The sequence below is a fragment of the Leucopleurus acutus genome (assembly GCF_964270905.1).
Source record: "Leucopleurus acutus genome assembly, chromosome: 1".
Taxonomy (NCBI): domain Eukaryota; kingdom Metazoa; phylum Chordata; class Mammalia; order Artiodactyla; family Delphinidae; genus Leucopleurus; species Leucopleurus acutus.
The window spans coordinates 66,337,751-66,359,106 of NC_139142.1; the positions used below are offsets into that span (position 1 = coordinate 66,337,751).

The 21,356-nt window shown below is 36.6% G+C and overlaps 1 protein-coding gene across 5 annotated transcripts in view; it reads right to left on the bottom strand.

Moving 5' to 3' along the window:
- Positions 1-21,356, bottom strand: part of NUBPL (NUBP iron-sulfur cluster assembly factor, mitochondrial) — a gene marked incomplete at its 5' end in the record, with an annotated part of 331,565 nt that overhangs the window by 144,430 nt on the left and 165,779 nt on the right. For all 5 annotated transcript variants that reach the window (XM_082853543.1, XM_082853541.1, XM_082853540.1 and 2 more), the window contains 2 exons: positions 1,123-1,213; positions 1,300-1,339. In XM_082853543.1, coding sequence (XP_082709669.1) covers positions 1,123-1,213; positions 1,300-1,339 — 131 coding nt within the window. The remainder of the gene's footprint in view (positions 1-1,122; positions 1,214-1,299; positions 1,340-21,356) is intronic.

The following is a 21,356-nucleotide window of genomic DNA, read 5'->3' on the forward strand; positions in this document are numbered from 1 at the left end:
AGATTTCCACTGACTCTAACTTTAATTATAAACTGAATAAATATTGTTTTAGAATTTCTTTAAAGAAAAAAAAAATCCTGGCTTAATCCACAGAAATAAAGGTCAAGATCACAAAGGAACTGGAATGGATGGGGTCAGGAGTATAACTGAAATAACCAACTATGGGATCTGAGTGTGAAAGAGGAAGAAATGCAGCCAAGAGACTTAAATGTGCTGAGAAGACAGGAGGATTCTGGGACCAAAGATCAAAGAGCACATTTATCAGAACTCAAGCAGCAGAAAAAAGACAAGATGTTACAATGAAAAAAGAAGAGTTTCAGAGTTCAAGACATATTATATCTACTTACTTTCACAACTGGAAATGAATATAGGAATATGTATGATTAGAACTGCCAGCCTATGGCATGGTGCCTGACCCAAAGTAAAACATGAATAAATAAGGCGTAATTGTTATAAGTCAGTGGAGAAAATCCAAAGTACTTATAATAGTTACCTAGAACATAATTAACTATAAATTCACAGTTACTAAGAAAAAATAAAATTTATCCCTATAAATAACATAGAGCTCATCTGATATTTTTAGATTATCCAATCAACTGTTCTTTTCCTTAAGGACAAATTCAAGTTGATTGGACAGATACTATATAAATAAATATGTAGCCATATGTACTCAGAGTAAAATAAAATTTCATTTTGTTCTGAAGCAATTTTAATCATAAGCACTGTGGTTTATAGAATTTTTTCTACATCTAAGGAATTTCTACACTGCCGTTATAACTCAATATTGGCCACTACGAAATTAACCATAAATCTAAAGAAGGCAAATTACTTATAAAATAAATTTCCTTGCCTTGATGTAGACTCAACAGAGTCTGAACAGAGAAACAGAATAATATAAAATAAGACATTAGATTTTAGTACTAATAGGCAACGGGAAAGATTCAATCATGTGACAGTGAAAGTTGGTCTTGGCGCCACACACCTCATTATAAATTCAGTATATTGACTGGGTTCTTTTGCAAAACATCTCAAACCTGACTGCAAATTTTAACGACTCTCCAATCAGAAAATATTAACCACAGTGTGCCGATAATAAAATGATGCTTAATGCAATTTTCTTACCTGCCTCAACAGTTTCTCAATGGCTGACATTACCATAAGGCCTCTCCAAACAATGGGTGCAGTCTCTTCAATCAGGAAGCCCATGGACATACTGCAATGGGAAACCAAAAATACAACTAATTTATATAAGTTAATATTATTCTGAAAAGTAACATAAAGTAAAAAAGATATGCTTACCAAGCAATACCATAATTCAAAAGAGGCCGCATTAAGTTACCTGAAATAAGAAAAAAAACATCTTTTAGAAGAGTAAGTCATTATACGTAAACATATTGCGTTTTCTTATCAGAGAGTGTCAAATTAAAAATTAAACATTATACCAAAGCATACAACTAATACACCCAATGGGTGCAACATCTAAAAATAGATGGGATATAGTTTTATTAAGAAACACTTCATCTACTATTTTCAAATGTTCTAAAAAATAACCTCAATAAGTAATTTTGTCCACCAGGTTTATTCATATATATCGATAAATAAATTATATACATATGCTTATCTAGTATGTGTATACATGTATATTTGCAAACACACACACACACAGTTATTTCTTTTCTTTACTTGAAATTTTTGAAAAGTATAAGATCCAAAAAAAGTAACAAACTCTATTTTGTATTTCAACATAATAAAAGCCAAATGTGAAAAACCCACAGCAAGCATCATACTCAATAGTAAAAGACTGAAAGTTTTTCCTCTAGGATCAGGAACAAGATAAGGATGCCCACTTTTGCCACTTTTATTCAACATAATACTGAAAGTTATAGCCAGAGCAATGAGGCAAGAAAAAGAAATAAACAGCATCCAAATTGGAAAGGAAGAAGTAAAGTTTTCTCTTTTCACAGATGTTATGATCTTATATATAAAACCCTGAAGGTTCCACAAAAAACTATTAGAGCTAATAAATAAATCTGGTAAAGTAGAGGATACAAAGTCAAAATACAAAAATCAGTTCATTTCTATATACTAACAATGAACAATCTGAAAAGGAAATTATGAAAATCCCATTTATAACAGCATCAAAAAGAATAAATACTTTGGAATTTACTTAATCAAGGAGGTAAAAGACTTGCAAAATGAAAACTACAAAACATTGCTGAAAGAAATTAAAGAAGACATAAACAAACGAAAACGTATGCCATGTTCATTAACTGGAAGACTTAATATTAAGATGTCAATACTACCCAAAGCCACCTACAGATTCAGTGCAATCCCTATCAAAATCCCTATCAAGGTAATATTTCTTGCAGAAATAAAAAATCCATCCTAAAATTCATATGGTATCTCAAAGGATCCCAAATATGCAAATCAATCTTGAAAGAGAAGAACACAGCTTGAGGACTCATACTTCCTTATTTCAAAGCTTACTACAAAGCTACAGCAATCAAAACAATGTGGTACTGGCATAAAGGCAGACATATAGACCAATGAAACAGAATAGAGACCAGAAATAAACCCTCACATACACAGTCAAACAATTTTTTCACAGAGAGGCCAAGATCATTCACTGGGGGAAAAGCTGGGAAAACTGTATATACACATGCAAAAGAATGAAGTTGGACCCTTACTTAACACCACAGACAAAAAATTAACTCAAAATGGATCAAAGGCCTAAATGTAACAGCTAAAACTATAAAGCTCTTAGAAGAAAACATAGGGCAAGAGCTTCATGTCATTGGATTTGGCAAGGATTTCTTGGATACACACCAAAGACATAGGCAACAAAAGCAACAATAGACAAATTGGAGTTCATGAAAGGTTTTAAACGTTGTGCATCAGGAGATAATATCAACAGAGTGAAAAGGCAACCCAAAGAATGGGAGAAAATATTTGTAAATCATATATCTTATAGCGATTAATAACCAGAATAGAATATAGAGAGAACTCTTAAAACTCAACAACAACAACAAAATTCAAAACTGGGCAAAGGAAGTGAATAGACATTTCTCCAAGGAAGATATACAAATGGCCAATAAGCACATGAAAAAATTGTTCAACATCAATGATCATTAAGGAAATGTGAATCAAAATTACAATGAGAGGCCACCTCACACTATTAGGATGGCTGCCATAAAAAAAAAAAAAAACACAGGAAATAACAAGAGTTGGCAAGAATAGAGACAAATGGCAACCCTTGTGCACTGTTCATGGGAATGTAAAATGGAAATGTTATGGAAAATAATATGAGTTCCTCAAAAAATTAAAAATAGAATTACCATACAATCCAGCAATTCCACTTCTTGGTGGAATTGAAAGCAGGGATGAAAAAAGGATTGAAGGGTATCAGTGTCTTGAAGAGATATTTGTACACTCATATTCACAGCAGCATTACTCACTATACCTAAAATGTGGAAACAACCCAAGGGTCCTTTAATGAATGAATGGATAAGCTAAACGTGGTATAGATATGCAATGGAATATCATTCAGCCTTAAAAAGGAAGAAAATTCTGACATATGCTACAACATGGATGAACCACGAGAACACTGCTAAGTAAAATAAGTCAGACACAAAAAGAGAAATACTGTATGGTCCCCTTATATGAGATACTGAAAGTAGTCGAAATGATAGAGACAGAAAGTAGAATGGTGGTTGCCAGAGGGAGGGGAAAGTAGCAATGGAGAGCTATTGTTTAATGGATAGGGTGTTTTGGTTTTACAAGATGAAAAGAAGTATGGAGGTAGATACGTTTTATCATATGTTCTTTCTCCTCTTTAAAGAGACTGAAATTTAAAATTATGATAAAGCATACAGGCATGGTTTATATAAGAAATCCATTACTGAACTCTATTCACTGGATTCCCTACACACACAAAAAGCTATGGCCCTTCATTAAAAGATTGGTGAATAAGTATGCATTTTTATGTTCCAAGCTAAAATAAAATGTTTAAGTATATACTTTTTAATGGTTTCCCTCTTTAACTTCTGACTAAACTAACAAGCTCAATCTCCCTCATAGATAATTTGATAGCAATATTCTTTTCCATGTAACTAACTTTGTCAATTCTTTCCAAAGCATCCAAGTTAAATTTACAGAGAAATAACTTTCCTCCATTGGGCTCTGCACAATTTTCTACTTTCCATTTTCTCCAATAACAAATGCATACCAATTAAAAAGTCAAGTAGTACTATAAAAATTATTACCAAATGTCAATAATCCCCCAGCACTGTCACATTTCTTACTCCCCAGAGCCAACAACTATTAGTTGATTTCTTTAACTTCTTATGATGAATTAATCTTAGGCTTACAGAAAGTTGCAAGTATAGCCAGAGTCCTCATATACCCTTCACCTAGCTTTCCCTAATGTTATATTTTATATAACCATAGTACAATTATCACAACCAGGAAATTAATGTTGATACAATTAGCTAATCTGCCAAACCAAAAGTTTGACAATTTTTAGTTATCTCATGACATATTAAAGTATTTAGCTCTTTTTCACAAACACAGGCATACTTTTCATGCACCCATCTTCCCAATGCAATTATATCACCATTTTTATTAGACATCATGTAAATCTTACTAATAGGTGAGCAATATAGCACACAATACTATTTTTCCTTTCTCTCCCTGAATTGATAAGAAGATCTTTGCGCAGCATGTATGTGTTTCCTTCATTTTCTATGTATTTATTAGCAACTTCTTCCTATTTTCCAGTTGTGCAAATATCAAATACATTAATCAAATGCACTAGGCATTTGAGTTCATCATCTTGAACAAGGCTCTGCTGTTCTGTCCCTTTATAATGTCTTTTGAATAACAGAAGTTTTTACTTTTTATGTAATCAAATTAATCAGTTTTTTCCTTTATGGTCTATCCTTATTGGGTCTTGTTTAAGAAAGCCTTTACTAATACAGTCATTGAGATCATATCTTATATTGTCTTCTAAACCTTCATAGTTTTGCATTTTACATCTAAGTCCTTAAACCATCTGAAATTAATTTGTGTGTGTAGTGTGAGGATCCACTACTTTATTTGCACGTGGATAATAAATTGTCCTACCATCAATAGTCTGCAATGCTAGCCTTGTCTTAAATCAGGTTTCCATATATATATATAAGTCTGTTTCTGGACTATCTATTCGATTCTACTAGTTTATCTGTCTATCCTTGAGCCAATACCAAACAGGAGGCATATACTGCAGTTTTATAATAAGTACCCGTACCTGGCAGCACAAGTCTCCTGTGTTTTATCTCTCTTCAAGAGTGTCTTACCTATTCACAGGCCCTTTGCTCACCTTTATAATTTGTATATTCAACTTGGTCATCAATTTCGACAAGTGGACTTCTGACTGGATTTGCAAGACTATTAGAAGGAACTGAGATTTTTATAAAATTTAGTCTTCCTATCCATGAACATCATTTGTTTTCCAATTATTGACATTTTGAAAATCTTTCAATAAAATTTTAGAATTCTTTTCCTCTTGAAAATTGTACATTTTCTTTGTTAGGTTTTTTCCCAGGTACCCTGTATTTCTGAAGCTATTTGTATCTTTTTTTATGATCTATATGAAGTTTATTATAAAATTATCATAAACATCAATCTATATTAAAATCTATAGTTGATATAAAATGTGATATCATCCAGTATACATTCACCAAGGATTTGGCGAAAAAATTATCAATGTTGATAAATAATAATAATAGCAACAATCAAGTCTGTCCTGATAGATTCTAAATGCTTCTTCAACTTTTTATTTTTTATTTATTTATTTTTTTGCGGTACGTGGGCCTCTTACTGCTGTGGCCTCTCCCGTTGCGGAGCACAGGCTCCGGACGCACAGGCTCAGTGGCCATGGCTCACGGGCCCAGGCGCTCCGCGGCATGTGGGATCCTCCCGGACCGGGGCACGAACCCGTGTCCCCTGCATCGGCAGGCGGACTCTCAACCACTGCGCCACCAGGAAAGCCCTTCTTCCACTTTTTAAACCCAAGGATATTCTTCAAAGTTTACACCATATTACTCTTGCCCCATATTGGTATACACCAAAATTCCAATTCATGAGAGTATTCATTCACACACTCATTAGACAAAAATTTACTTTATAACCCCTAGCTGCTAGAGACTGGGATAGGCCCTGGTAAAACATCAGTGAACATCAGAGATATGGTCTAATGGAGCTTAAACTCCAGCAGACAGGAGAGATAGTGGTCTTAAAAAGGCTTATTCTGTCTGCATAGCCTATGTATGAAAATTTTTTAACACCTTTATTGGAGTATAATTGCTTTACATTGTTGTGTTGGTCTCTGCTGTATAACAAAGGGAATCACCTATACATATACATATATCCCCATATCCAATCCCTCGTGCGTCTCCCTCCCACACTCCCTATCCTACCTCTCTAGGTGGTCAGAAAGCCCTGAGTTGATCTCCCTGTGCTATGCAGATCCTTCCCACTAGCTATCTACTTTACATTTGGTAGTATATGTATATCAATGATACTCTCTCACTTCGTCCTAGCTTACCATTCCCCAACCCCATGTCCTCAAGTCCATACTCTACATCTGCGTCTTTATTACTGTCCTGCCCCTGGGTTCATCAGAACCATGTTTTTTTTTTTTTTTAGATTCCATATATATGTGTTAGCATACGGTATTTGTTGTTCTGACTTGCTTCACTCTGTACAACAAGCTCTAGGTCCATCCACCTAACTACAAATAACAATTTCGTTTCCTTTTATGGCTGAGTAATATTCCATTGTGCATATGTGCCACATCTTCTTTATCCATTCATTTGTCAATGGACACTTAGGTTGTCTCCATGTCCTGGCTATTGTAAACTGTGCTGCAATGAACATTGTGGTACATGACTCTTTTTGAATTCTGGTCTTCTCAGGGTATATGCCCAGTAATGGGATTGCTGGGTCATTGGGTAGTTCTATTTTTAGTTTTTTAAGGCACCTCCATACTGTTCTCAATAATGGCTATATCAACTTACATTCCACCAACAGTGCAAGAGGGTTCCCTTTTCTCCACACCCTCTCCAGCATTTATTGTTTGTATATTTTTGATGATAGCCATTCTGACTGGTGTGAAATAATACCTCATTGTTGTTATGGTTTGCATTTCTCTAATGATTAGTGATGTTGAGCATCCTTTCATGTGTTTGTTGGTAATGTGTATATCTTCTTTGGAGAAATGTCTATTTAGGTCTTCTGCCCATTATTTGATTGGGTTGTTTGTTTTTTTCATATTCAGATGCACGACCTGCTTGAATATTTTGGAGATTAATCCTTTGTCAGTTGCTTAGTTTGCAAATATTTTCTCCCATTCTGATGGCTGTCTTTTTATCTTGTTTGTGGTCTCCTTTGCTGTGCAAAAGCTTTAAAGTTTCATTAGGTCCCATTTGTTTATTTCTGACTTTATTTCCATTTCTCTAGGAGATGGGTCAAAAAGGATCTTGCTGTGATGTATGTCATAGAGTGTTCTGCCAATGCTTTCCTCTAAGACTTGTATAGTATATGGCCTTACATTTAGGTCTTTAATCCATTTTGAGTTTATTTTTGTGTATGGTGTTAGGGAGTGTTCTAATTTCATTCTTTTACATGTAGCTGTCCAGTTTTCCTGGGACCACTTATAGACAAGGCTGTCTTTACTCCATTGTATATTCTTGCCTCCTTTATCAAAGATAAGGTAACCATAGATGTGTGGGTTTATCTCTGGGCTTTCTATCTTCTTTCATTGATCTATATTTCTGTTTCGGGGCCAGTACCATACGGTCTTGATTACTGTAACTTTATAGTATAGTCTGAAGTCCAGGAGCCTGATTCCTCCAGCTCTGTTTTTCGTTCTCAAGATAGCTTTGGCTATTCGGAGTCTTTTGTGTTTCCATACAAATTGTGATATTTTTTGTTCTAGTTCTGTGAAAAACGGCATTGGTAGTTTGATAGGGATTGCATTGAATCTGTAGATTGCTTTGGGTAGAAGAGTCATTTATACAATGTTGACTCTGCCAATCTAAGAACATGGTATATCTCCCCATCTATTAGTATCATCTTTAATTTCTTTCATCAGTGTCTTATAATTTTCTCCATACAGCTCTTTTGTCTCCTTAGGTAGGTTTAGTCCTAGGTATTTTATTCTTTTTGTTGCAATGGTAAATGGGAGTGTTTCTTTAATTTCTCTTTCAGATTTTTCATCATTAGTGTATAGGAAGGCAAGAGATTTCTGTGCATTAATTTTGTATCATGCTATTTTACCAAATTCATTGATTACCTCTAATAGTTTTCTGGTGGCATCTTTAGGATTCTCTATGTATACTATCACCTCACCTGAAGACAGTGACAGCTTTACTTCTTCTTTTCCGATTTGGATTCCTTTTATTTCTTTTTCATCTCTGATTGCTGTGGCTAAAACTTCCAAAACTAGGTTGAATAATACTGGTGAGAGTGGGCAACCTTGTCTTCTTCCTGATCTTAGTGGAAATTATTTCACTTTTTCACCACTAACAATGATGTTGGCTGTGGGTTTGTCATATATGGCCTTTATTATGTTGAGGTAAGTTCCCTCTATGCCTACTTTCTGCAGGGTTTTTGTCATAAATGGGTGTTAAATTTTCTCACAAGCTTTTTCTGCATCTATTGAGATGATCATATGGTTTTTATCCTTCAATTTGTTAATACGGTATATCACATTGATTGATTTCCATATACTGAAGAATTCTTGCACTCCTGGGATAAACCCCACTTGATCATGGTGTATGATTCTTTTAATGTGCTGTTGGATTCTGTTTGCTACTATTTTGTTGAGGATTTTTCCATCTATGTTCATCATGATAATGGCCTGTAGTTTTCTTTCTTTGTGACATCTTTGTCTGGTTTTGGTATCAGGGTGGTGGTGGCCTCATAGGATGACTTTAGGAGTGTTCCTCCCTCTGCTATATTTTGGAGGAGTTTGAGAAGGATTGGTGTTAGCTCTTCTCTAAATGTTTGATAGAATTCGCCTGTGAAGCCATCTGATCCTGGGCTTTTGTTTGTTGAAGATTTTTAATCAGAGTTTCAGTTTCAGAGCTTGTGATTGGTCTGTTCATAATTTGTATTTCTTCCTAGTTCAGTCTTGGAATGTTGTGCTTTTCTAAGAATTTGTCCATTTTACCCAGGTTGATCACTTTATTGGCATATACTTTCCTGTAGTAATCTTTCATGATCCTTTGTATTTCTGAAATGTCACTTGTTACTTCTTTTTCATTTCTAATCCTGTTAATTTAAGTCTTCTCCCTTCTTTTCTTGATGAGTCTGGCTAACGGTTTATCAATTTTGTTTATCTTCTCAAAGAAGCAGCATTTAGGGGGATTTGAGAAGATGGTGGAAGAGTACGATGCGGAGATCACCTTCCTCCCCACAAATACATCAGAAATACATCTACACGTGGAACTGCTCCTATACAACACCCACTGAACACTGGCAGAAGACCTAAAACATCCCAAAAGGCAAGAAACTCCCCACATAGCTGGGTAGGGCAAAAGAAAAAAGAAAAAACAGAGACAAAAGAATAGTGACGGGACCTGCACCAGTGGGAGGGAGCTGTGAAGGAGGAAAGGTTTCCACACACTAGGAAGCCCCTTTGCGGGCAGAGACTGAGGGAGGCGGAGGGGGGAGCTTCGGGGCCACAGAGGAGAGAGCAGCAACAGGGGTGCGGAGGGCAAAGTGGAGAGATCCCCACACAGAGGAGCGGTGCTGGGCAGCACTCACCAGCCCAAGAGGCTTGTCTGCTCACCCGCCAGGACAGGTGGGGGCTGGGAGCTGAGGCTCGGGCAGGGAGAGGACTGAGATTGGCAGCATGAACACAGCCTGAAGGGGCTAGTGCACCACGGCTAGCCGGGAGGGAGTCCAGGAAAAAGTCAGGACCTGCCGAAGAGGCAAGAGACTTTTTCTTCCCTCTTTGTTTCCTGGTGCGCGAGGAGAGGTGATCAAGAGTGCTGCTTAAAGGAGTTCCAGAGACTGGCACGAGCCACAGTTATCAGCGCGGATCCCAGAGATGGGCAGGAGCCGCTAAGGCTGCAGCTGCAGCCACCAAGATGCCTGTGTGCGAGCACAGGTCACTCTCCACACCTCCCCTCCTGGGAGCCTGTGCATCCCACCTCTGCCAGGGTCCTGTGATCCAGGGACAACTTCCCCGGGAGAACGCACAGCGTGCCTCAGGCTGGTACATCACGCCAGCCTCTGCTGCTGCAGGCTCGCCCCGCATCTGCACCCCTCCCTCCCCCCGCCTGAGTGAGCCAGAGCCCCAGAATCAGCTGTTCCTTGAACCCCGTCCTGTCTACATGAAGAACAGACGCCCTCAGGTGACCTACACGCAGAGGTGGGTCCAAATCCAAAGCTGAACCCCAGGAGCTGTGTGAAAAAAGAAGAGAAAGGGAAATTTCTCCCAGCAGCCTCCAAAGCAGCGGATTAAAGCTACACCATCAACTTGATGTACCTGCATCTGTGGAATATGTGAATAGACAACGTATCATCCCAAACTGAGGAGGTGGACTTTGGGGGCAAGATATATTATTTTACCCCCTTTTCCTCTTTTTGTGAGTGTGTATGTGTATGCTTCTGTGTGAGGTTTTGTCTATATAGCTTTGATTTCACCATTTGTCCTACGGTTCTGTTTGTCCGTTTTTTTTTTCTTTTTTTTTCTTTACTTTAAAAACATTTTTTTCTTAATAAGTATTTTTTATTTTAATAACTTTATTTTATTTTATCTTACTTTATTTTATTTTATGCTCTTTCTATTTTTTCTCCCTTTTATTCTGAGCCGTGTGGATGAAAGGCTCTTGGTGCTCCAGCCAGGCATCAGGGCCGTGCCACTGAGGTGAGAGAGCCAAGTTCAGGACACTGGTCCACAAGAGACCTCTGAGCTCCACATAATATAAAATGGCAAAAATCTCCCAGAGATCACCATCTCAACACCAAGACCCACCTTCACTCGATGACCAGCAAGCTACAGTGCTGGACACCCTATGCCAAACAACTAGCAAGACAGAGCACAGACAAATCGATTAGCAGAGAGGCTGCCTAAAATAATAATAAGGCCACAGACACCCCAAAACACACCACCAGACATGGACCTGCCCACCAGAAAGATCGAGCCTCATCCACCAGAACACAGGCACTAGTCCCCTCCACCAGGAAGCCTACACAACCCACTGAACCAACCTTAGCCACTGGGGACAGACACCAAAAACAACAGAAACTAAAAACCTGCGGTCTGCGAAAAGGAGACCTCAACACACTATGATAAACAAAATCAGAATACAGAAAAACACACAGCAGATGGAACAAGGTAAACACCCACCAGACCTAACAAATGAAGAGCAAACAGGCAGTCTACCTGAAAAAGAATTCAGAATAATGATAGTAAAGATGATACAAAATCTTGGAAATAAAATAGAGAAAATGCAAGAAACATCTAACAAGGACCTAGAAGAACTAAAGAGGAAACAAGCAATGATGAACAGCACAATAAATGAAATTAAAAATACTCTAGAAGGGATCAATAGTAGAATAACTGAGGCAGAAGAACGGACAAGTGACCTGGAAGATAAAATAGTGGAAATAACTACTGCAGAGCAGAATAAAGAAAAAAGAATGAAAAGAATTGAGGACAGTCTCAGAGACCTCTGGGACAACATTAAACACACCAACAATCAAATTATAGGGGTCCCAGAAGAAGGAGAGAAAAAGAAAGGGACTGAGAAAATATTTGAACAGACAATAGTTGAAAACTTCCCTAATATGGGAAAGGAAATAGTTAATCAACTCCTGGAAGCACAGAGAGTCCCATACAGCATAAATCCCAGGAGAAACATGCCAAGACATATTAATCAAACTATCAAAAATTAAACATAAAGAAAACATATTAAAAGCAGCAAGAGAAAAACAACAAATAACACACAAGGGAATCCCCATAACAGCTGATCTTTCAGCAGAAACTCTGCAAGCCAGAAGGGAGTGGCAGGACATACTTAAAGTAATGAAGGAGAAAAACTTACAACAAAGATTACTCTACCCAGCAAGGATCTCATTCAGATTCAACAGAGAAATTAAAACCTTTACAGACAAGCAAAAGCTGAGAGAGTTCAGCACCACCAAACCAGCTTTACAACAAATGCTAAAGGAACTTCTCTAGGCAAGAAACACAAGAGAAGGAAAAGACCTACGATAACAAACCCAAAACAATTAAGAAAATGGGAATAGGAACATACATATCAATAATTACCTTAGATGTAAATGGATTAAAGGCTCCCACCAAAAGACACAGACTGGCTGAATGGATACAAAAACAAGACCCGTATATATGCTGTCTACAAGAGACCCACTTCAGACCTAGGGACACATACAGACTGAAAGTGAGGGGATGGAAAAAGATATTCCATGCAAATGGAAATCAAAAAAAAGCTGGAGTAGCAACTCTCATATCAGACAAAATGGACTTTAAAATAAAGACTATTAGAAGAGACAAAGAAGGACACTACACAATGATCAAGGGATTGATCCAAGAAGAAGATATAACAATTGTAAATATTTATGCACCCAACATAGGAGCACCTCAATACATAAGGCAAATACTAACAGCCATAAAACGGGAAATCGACAGTAACACATTCATAGTAGGGGACTCGAACACCCCACTTTCACCAATGGACAGATCATCCAAAATGAAAATAAATAAGGAAACACAAGCTTTAAATAATACATTAAACAAGATGGACTTAATTGATATTTATAGGACATTCCACCCAAAAACAACAGAATACACATTTTTCTCAAATGCTCATGGAACATTCTCCAGGAAAAATCATATCTTGGGTCACAAAGCAAGGCTTGGTAAGTTAAAAAAAACTGAAATCGTATCAAGTATCTTTTCCTATCACAATGCTATGAGACTAGTTATCAATTACAGGAAAAGATCTGTAAAAAATATAAACACATGGAGGCTAAACAATACACTACTTAATAACCAAATGATCACAGGGGAATCACAGGGGAAATCAAAAAATACCTAGACACAAATGACAATGGAAACACAACGACCCAAAACTTATGGGATGCAGCAAAAGCAGTTCTAAGAGGGAAGTTTATAGCAATACAATCCTACCTTAAGAAACAGGACACATCTCAAATAAACAACCTAACCTTGCACCTAAACCAAGTAGAGAAAGAAGAACAAAAAAAAACCCCAAAGTTAGCATATGGAAAGAAATCATAAAGATCAGATCAGAAATAAATGAAAAAGAAGTGAAGGAAATGACAGCATGAATAAAATTGAAAGCTGGTTCTTTTAGAAGATAAATAAAATTAATAAACCATTAGCCAGACTCGTCAAGAAAAAAAGGGAGAAGACTCAAATCAATAGAATTAGAAATGAAAAAGGAGAAGTAGCAACTGACACTGCAGAAATACGAAGGATCACGAGAGATTACTACAAGCAACTCTATGACAATAAAATGGACAATCTGGAAGAAATGGACAAATTCGTAGAAATGCACAACCTGCCAAGACTGAACCAGGAAGAAACAGAAAATATGAACACACCAATAACAAGCACTGAAATTGAAACTGTAATTAAAAATCTTCCAACAAACAAAAGCCCAGGACCAGATGGCTTCACAGGCCAATTCTATCAAACATTTAGAGAAGAGCTAACACCTATCCTTCTCAAATTCTTCCAAAATACAGCAGAGTGAGGAACACTGCCCAACTCATTCTACGAGGCAACCATCACCCTGATAGCAAAACCAAAGATGTCACAATGAAAGAAAACTACAGGCCAATAACACTGATGGACATAAATGCAAAAATCCTCAACAAAATACTAGCAAACAGAATCCAACAGCACATTAAAACGATCATACACCATGATCAAGTGGGGTTTATTCAAGGAATGCAAGGATTCTTCAATCCTTGCAAATCAGTCTGACGTGATACACCATATTAACAAATTGAAGGAGAAAAACCATATGATTATCTCAATAGATGCAGAGAAAGCTTTCAACAAAATTCAACACTCATGTATGATAAAAACCCACTAGACGGTAGGCATAGAGGTAGCTTAGCTCAACCTAATAAAGGCTGTAAATGACAAAACCACAGCCAACATCGTCCTCAATGGTGAAAAACTGAAACCATTTCCACTAAGATCAGGAACAAGACAAGGTTGCCCATTCTCACCACTATTATTCAACATAGTTTTGGAAGTTTTAGCCACAGCAATCAGAGATGAAAAAGAAATAAAAGGAATCCAAATTGGAAAAGAAGAAGTAAAGTTGTCACTGTTTGCAGATGACATGATACTATACATAGAGAATCCTAAAGATGCTACCTAAAACCTACTAGAGCTAATCAATGAATTTGGTAAAGTAGCAGGATACAAAATTAATGCACAGAAATCTCTTGCCTTCCTATACACTAATGATGAAAAATCTGAAAGTGAAATTAAGAAAATACTCCCATTTACCACTGTAACAAAAAGAATTAAATATCTAGGAATAAACCTACCTAAGGAGACAAAAGACCTGTATGCAGAAAATTATAAGACACTGATGAAAGAAATTAAAGATGATACAAATAGATGCAAAGATATACCATGTTCTTGGATTGGAAGAATCAACATTGTGAAAAGGACTCTACTTCCCAAAGCAATCTACAGATTCAATGCAATCCCTATCAAACTACCACTGGCATTTTTCACAAAACTAGAACAAAAATATCACAATTTGTATGGAAACATAAAAGACCCTGGATAGCCAAAGCAATCTTGAGAACGAAAAACGGAGCTGGAAGAATCAGGCTCCTTGACTTCAGATTATACTCCAAAATTACAGTAATCAAGACAGCATGGTACTGGCACAAAAACAGTAATATAGATCAATGGAACAGGATAGAAAGCCCAGAGATAAACCCACACACATACGGTCACCTTATCTTTGATAAAGGAGGCAAGAATATACAGTGGAGAAAAGACAGCTTCTTCAATAAGTGGTGCTGGGACAGCTGGACAGCTACATGTAAAAGTATGAAATTAGAACACTCCCTAACACCGTACACAAAAATAAACTCAAAATGGATTAAAGACCTAAATGTAAGGCCAGACACTATCAAACTCTTAGAGGAAAACATAGGCAGAGCACTCTATGACATAAGTCACAACAAGATCCTTTTTGACCAACCTCCTAGAGAAATGGAAATAAAAACAAAAACAAACAAATGGGACCTAATGAAACTTAAAAGCTTTTGCACAGCAAAGGAAATCATAAATAAGACCAAAAGACAACCCTCAGAATGGGAGAAAATATTTGCAAATGAAGCAACTGACAAAGGATTAATCTCCAAAATTTACAAGCAGTTCAATAACAAAAAAACAAACAACCCAATCCAAAAATGGGCAGAAGACCTAAATAGACATTTCTCCAAAGAAGATATACAGATGGCCAACAAACACATGGAAGAATGTTCAACATCAGTAATCATTAGAGAAATGCAAATCAAAACTACAATGAGATATCATGTCACACTGGTCAGAATGGCCATCTTCAAAAAATCTAGATATAATAAATGCTGGAGAGGGTGTGGAGAAAAAGGAACACTCTTGCACTGTTGGTGGGAATGTAAATTGATACAGCCATTATGGAGAACAGTATGGAGGTTCTTAAAAGACTAAAAATAGAACTACCATAAACCCAGCAATCCCACTACTGGGCATATACCCTGAGAAAACCATAATTCAAAAAGAGTCATGTACCAAAATGTTCTTTGCAGCTCTATTTACAATAGCCAGGACATGGAAGCAACCTAAGTTTCCACTGACAGATGAATGGATAAAGAAGATGTTGCACACATATACAATGGAATATTACTCAGCCATAAAAAGAAACGAAATTGAGTTATGTGTAGTGAGGTGGATAGACCTAGAGTCTGTCATACAGAGTGAAGTAAGTCAGAAAGAGAAAAACAAATACCGTAAGCCAACACATATATATGGAATCTAAGAAAAAAAAAAAAAGGTCATGAAGAACCTAGGGGTCAGATGGGAATAAAGACACAGACCTACTAGAGAATGGACTTGAGGATATGGGGGGGGGGGGAAGGGTAAGCTGTGACAAAGTGAGAGAGTGGCATGGACATATATACACTACCAAACGTAAAATAGGTAACTAGGGCTTCCCTGGTGGCGCAGTGGTTGAGAGTCCACCTGCCGATGCAGGGGACACGGGTTCGTGCCCCAGTCCAGGAAGATCCCACATGTCGTGGAGTGCCTGGGTTTGTGAGCCATGGCCACTGAGCCTGCGCGTCCAGAGCCTGTGCTCCGCAACGGGAGAGGCCACAGCAGTGAGAGGCCTGCGTACCGCAAAAAAAGAAAAGAAAAAAAACAAGATAGCTAGTGGGAAGCAGCCGCATAGCACAGGGAGATCAGATCGGTGCTTTGTGACCACCTAGAGGGTTGGGATAGGGAGGGTGGGAGGGAGGGAGATGCAAGAGGGAAGAGATATGGGAACATATGTATATGTATAACTGATTCACTTTGTTATAAAACAGAAACTAACACACCATTGTAAAGCAATTATACTCCAATAAAGATGTTAAAAAGAAAAAAAAAGCAGCTTATAGTTTTATTGACCTTTGCTATAATTTCCTTCATTTCTTTTTCATTTATTTCTGATCTGATCTCTATGATTTCTTTCCTTCTGCTAACTTTGGGGTTTTTTTTTTTTCTTCTTTCTCTAACTGCTTTAGGTGTAATGTTGGGTTGTTTATTTGAGATTTTTCTTGTTTCTGGAGGCAGGATTGTATTGCTATAAACTTCTCTCTTAGAACTGCTTTTACTGCATCCCATAGGTTTTGGGCCGTCGTGTTTTCATTGTCATTTGTTCTATGAATGACATTTAAAGTCAAGTGGGCGGAGACAAATAAACAGTCAATTATGAGATAACTGTTGTAAGATATAATCTTACAAATATGTAAACAAACTACTCTTGGCCAATAAAATGAGGAATGCTTAATTTCAATTAAAGAGAATGGGACAAACTTATGAAAGAGGTGACACTTTAAGGAATAGGCTGAATCTTTTTTTTCCCATTTCTGTACAATTTTTTTAAATTAATTCTTTTGGAATATAGTTGCTTTACAATATTGTGTTACTTTTTGCTCTACAGCAAAGTGAATCTGCTATACATATACATATATCTCCACTTTTTTGGATCTCCTTCCCAGTTAGGTCACCACAGAGCATTAAGTAGAGTTCCCTGTTGTATCTTTTTTGAAACTGCATTTTCTCTTTACTGCTAGTATATAGAAATTTAATTTTCTTGTATATTAATCTTATATCTAGCCACCCTGCTAAATTCCTGTGTTCATTTTAATAACTGTTCTATAGTTTTTTAAATTTATATGTAAATAATTATATTTTCTTCAAATAATGACAGTTTGCTTCTTTTATTTAATTTCTTATTCATGTATGTTATGTGTTTGAACTTATTTTGCAGATTAGGAGTGCCTGTATAATGTTAAATAAAAGCTGTGAAACCAGCCTCCTTCTCTTAGTCATAATTTTAAAGGGAATGTTTTTAATAGTTCACCAGTGAGTATGATTCTTGCTATATAGTTTTTAGAGATACACTGTATCAGGTTAAATAAAATTCCCTTTTGTTCCTAGTTGGAGAAGAGTTTTAATCCTAAGTGGTTGTTGGGTTTTGTAGGATTTTTTTTGGCATCTTTCTGAATTATAATATACTTTTTCTCCTTTAAGCTGCTAAAATGGTGAGTTACATTAACACATTTTTTCTAATGTTGAACCAAACTTGCTTCCCTGTATTAAATCCAGTTTAATCACAGTATAGTTGTTTAATACAATGCTGAATTTGGCTTCCTAATATTTACTTAAGTCTTTTTACATACGTTAATTAGGGAGACTGTCCTGTAATTTTCCCTTTTCATTCTAGCCTTATAAGGTTTAACTAGTCTCATAAACTAAGTTGTAAAGTATTATATATTTTTCTATTCTATGAGTGAGTTTGTTTAAGACTGGAATTACTAGTTTGTGTTGGCTTGCTATCTTCATGGTAATAAAATTTTTAACTACTGAATCCATTTTTAATAAATATGGAATAATCTAGATTTTCTATTTATTTCTGAATCTGTTTTGGTGATACACATTTTTCCAGGAATTACCTATTTCAAGAAAATGTTCAAATGTATAGTCACAGAGCGGTCCAAACATTTTCTCATATTTGAAACCAATGGTTGCATTTGTCAAGTCCCATCTTTAGTTCCAATTTACTTATAGGTTGTCTCTCCTTTTATTTTTTTTAAGTCTACCTTGCCAGGCATGTGTCTAATTTATTAGGATTTTTTTTTTTTTTTTGGTTCTGTTGGTCCTCTCTACTGTATCTTTGTTTTCAAATTCATTAATTTCTGCTCTTAATCATGTCTTTCCTTCTACTTTCTTTGGGTTTATTACATTATTCTAACTTCTTAAGTTAAATAGTTACCTTACTTATTTTCAGCCTTTCTTCTTTTTAAATATAAACACTTAATGACCATTTATCTCTAAATATTATTTTAGCTTTATCTCACGTTTTCATTTTCATTATTTCCTCTTTCAACCATGAGTTATTTAGAAATTGTTTTTAATTTCCAAATGTGTAGATGTTTTGAGTTACTATTTTGTTATAAACCTCAAAATTAATTGTGTGATATTAGAGAACGTGATCTGAATGATACCAATCTTTGAAATTTACTGAAACCTGTTTCATGGGCTAGCACATGGTCAATTTTTACCAATGTTCCAGGTATATTTGAAAGGATGAGTCTATATATAGCCATTGAAGCAAACTTATTTATAGGTAGTAATTCCTTACTTTCAGTAATACTTTTGCTTTAAAAGTCTTTAAAGTCTATTTTGTCTATTAACATTACACCCACTTTCATTTTGCCTGATTTATCATTTCCAATCCTTTAACTTCTAACCTATGTACATTTTTATGTTTTAGGCATATCTCTTCTAAATAGCTTTAACCTATCTGGATTTTGTTTTTGTTTTATTTTGGTTTTCTTTTCTCCGGTCTTACAATATTATTCTTTTAACTGAAGAGTTGTAAAATATTAATATTTATGTTGCTGATACATTTGAATTCATATCTACTATTTTGTTTTGTACTTTCTCTTTGCTTAACTTTTTTGGGGGACAGCCTTATTTTTTTTATTGTGATTCTTTCCCTCATTACATTTTTCCCACTTTTAAAATAGAAATCATACACTCCATTTCTATTCTTAAAATGACTACCCAGTTATTTAAACAAATATTTAAAGCATAAAGGTAATCAATACCCCTAACTTTTCTTCTTTGAATGCTTAAAATCTAATCACTCTCCCTTCCAGGCCAATTTATATGCTATTGTTTTCCTAAATTTTAGTTCTGTCTTGGAAAACTCTCATTCTCTCTTTAAATATTGCCTCTGTCACATTTTCTCCATTATCTCCTTCTAGAAGTCTGATTAGACCTGTGAGGGACCTTCCATGCTGTCCTCCATGTCCCTCAAACTTTCATTTTTTGTTCCCCAGTCTTCTCTATATGTTATATTCTGGGTATTTTCTTTTCATCTACATTCTAGTTAACTAATGTCCTCTTTAGTTGTGTCTAATCTTCTGCTTTATCTGTCCTTTTTTTCTTTTCTTTGCATTCTAACCAGAGCCGAGGACAAGTCCAGCATATATCCCAGTAGCCACCAATGTAAGGAAGAGTTATTTCAATGGTCATTTATTAAGGATGTCATCCTTTGGGCATCCCAGCTTTTATATGGTGATTCTCCATTGAAACTTACTCCCTTCTTAGGTGCCAAACTTTATCTCCATTCCTTCATAAACAGACCTATAAAATATAGGCCCTAAGCCACCAAGGATCAGCAGGTAATACCTAGGTAAACATCAATTCCAATGCTCACCTATACCAATTAGCTCACACTTTCTTATTATTTCTAAGTTCTGAGAAATTATCTTCCTTTCCTACTACCTCAGTCATGTATTGAAAAGTACTTTTTGTTAATATTCCATGTAATATTTTAAGGTATATTGTTACAAGAAGCATTTTTCTAAACATTGTCTGCCACACTGCCAGAACTAGAAGTGGAAAGCTGCTGACTTTTATTCAGTGATCTTATATCCCCCAAGATATCTTACAGAATTCTCATTATTTTTCAAGACATTTTCTGATCATATCTTTGAATTTTCTAGGTAGACAAACATATTACAAAGAATTCACGACAACTCTCTTTTCCTTTCCACCATTAATAACCCTTACTTCCTTTTCTTGTTTTAGCGCATTGGCTAAAACCTGCAGTAGCAATAGCAGCCTTATCTTGTTTTTAATGTAACATGGAAAAGATTATACCAAAATAAATTAAGAGAATCTGAGTATCATCTATTGACTTTCTCCTCCATTGAAACAGATGGTCTAAGTAGTTTGACTCTATTCAAAACAAGGGCTTAAAGTTCAAACTGGAATTAGAAATTGAAACTAGGTGATATGCACTAAATGTTTGTGGCCCCCCAAAATTCTTATGTTGCAATCCTAACCCCCAATGTGATGGTACTAGGAGGTAGGGCCTGTGGGGTGATTAGGTCATGACAGTGGAGCTCTCATGAATGGGGTGAGTGCCCTTATAAAAGAGACCCCAGAGAGTTCTCTTGCCCTTTCTACCACGAGTGGACACAATGAGAAGATGGTCATCTGTGATCCAGGAGGCAGGACCTCACTAGACCAGAATCTGCTGGCACTTTGCTCTTGGGCTATCCAGCCTCAAGAACTGTGAGAAATGAATGTCTGTAATTTAAGCCACCCAATGTATGGTATTTTTGTTACAGTAGCCTGAATAGACGAAGACACTGGGTCAGTCAAAAGCCTTTTCACGGGACTTCCCTGGTGGCACAGTGGTTAAGAATCCACCTGCCAGTGCAGGGGACACAGGTTCGATCCCTGGTCCAGGAAGATCCCACATGCTGCAGAGCAACTAAGCCAGTGAGCCACAATTACTGAAGCCCGCATGCCCTAGAGCCCATGCGTCGCAACTACTGAGCCCACGCACTGCAACTACTGAAGCCCACGTGCTCTAGGGCCTGTGTGCTGCAACTACCGAGCCCGTGTGCTGTAACTACTGAAGCCCACACGCCTAGAGCCCATGCTCCGCAACAAGAGACGCCACCGCAATGAGGAGGCCATGCACCACAACAAAGAGTAGCCCCCATTTGCCGCTACTAGA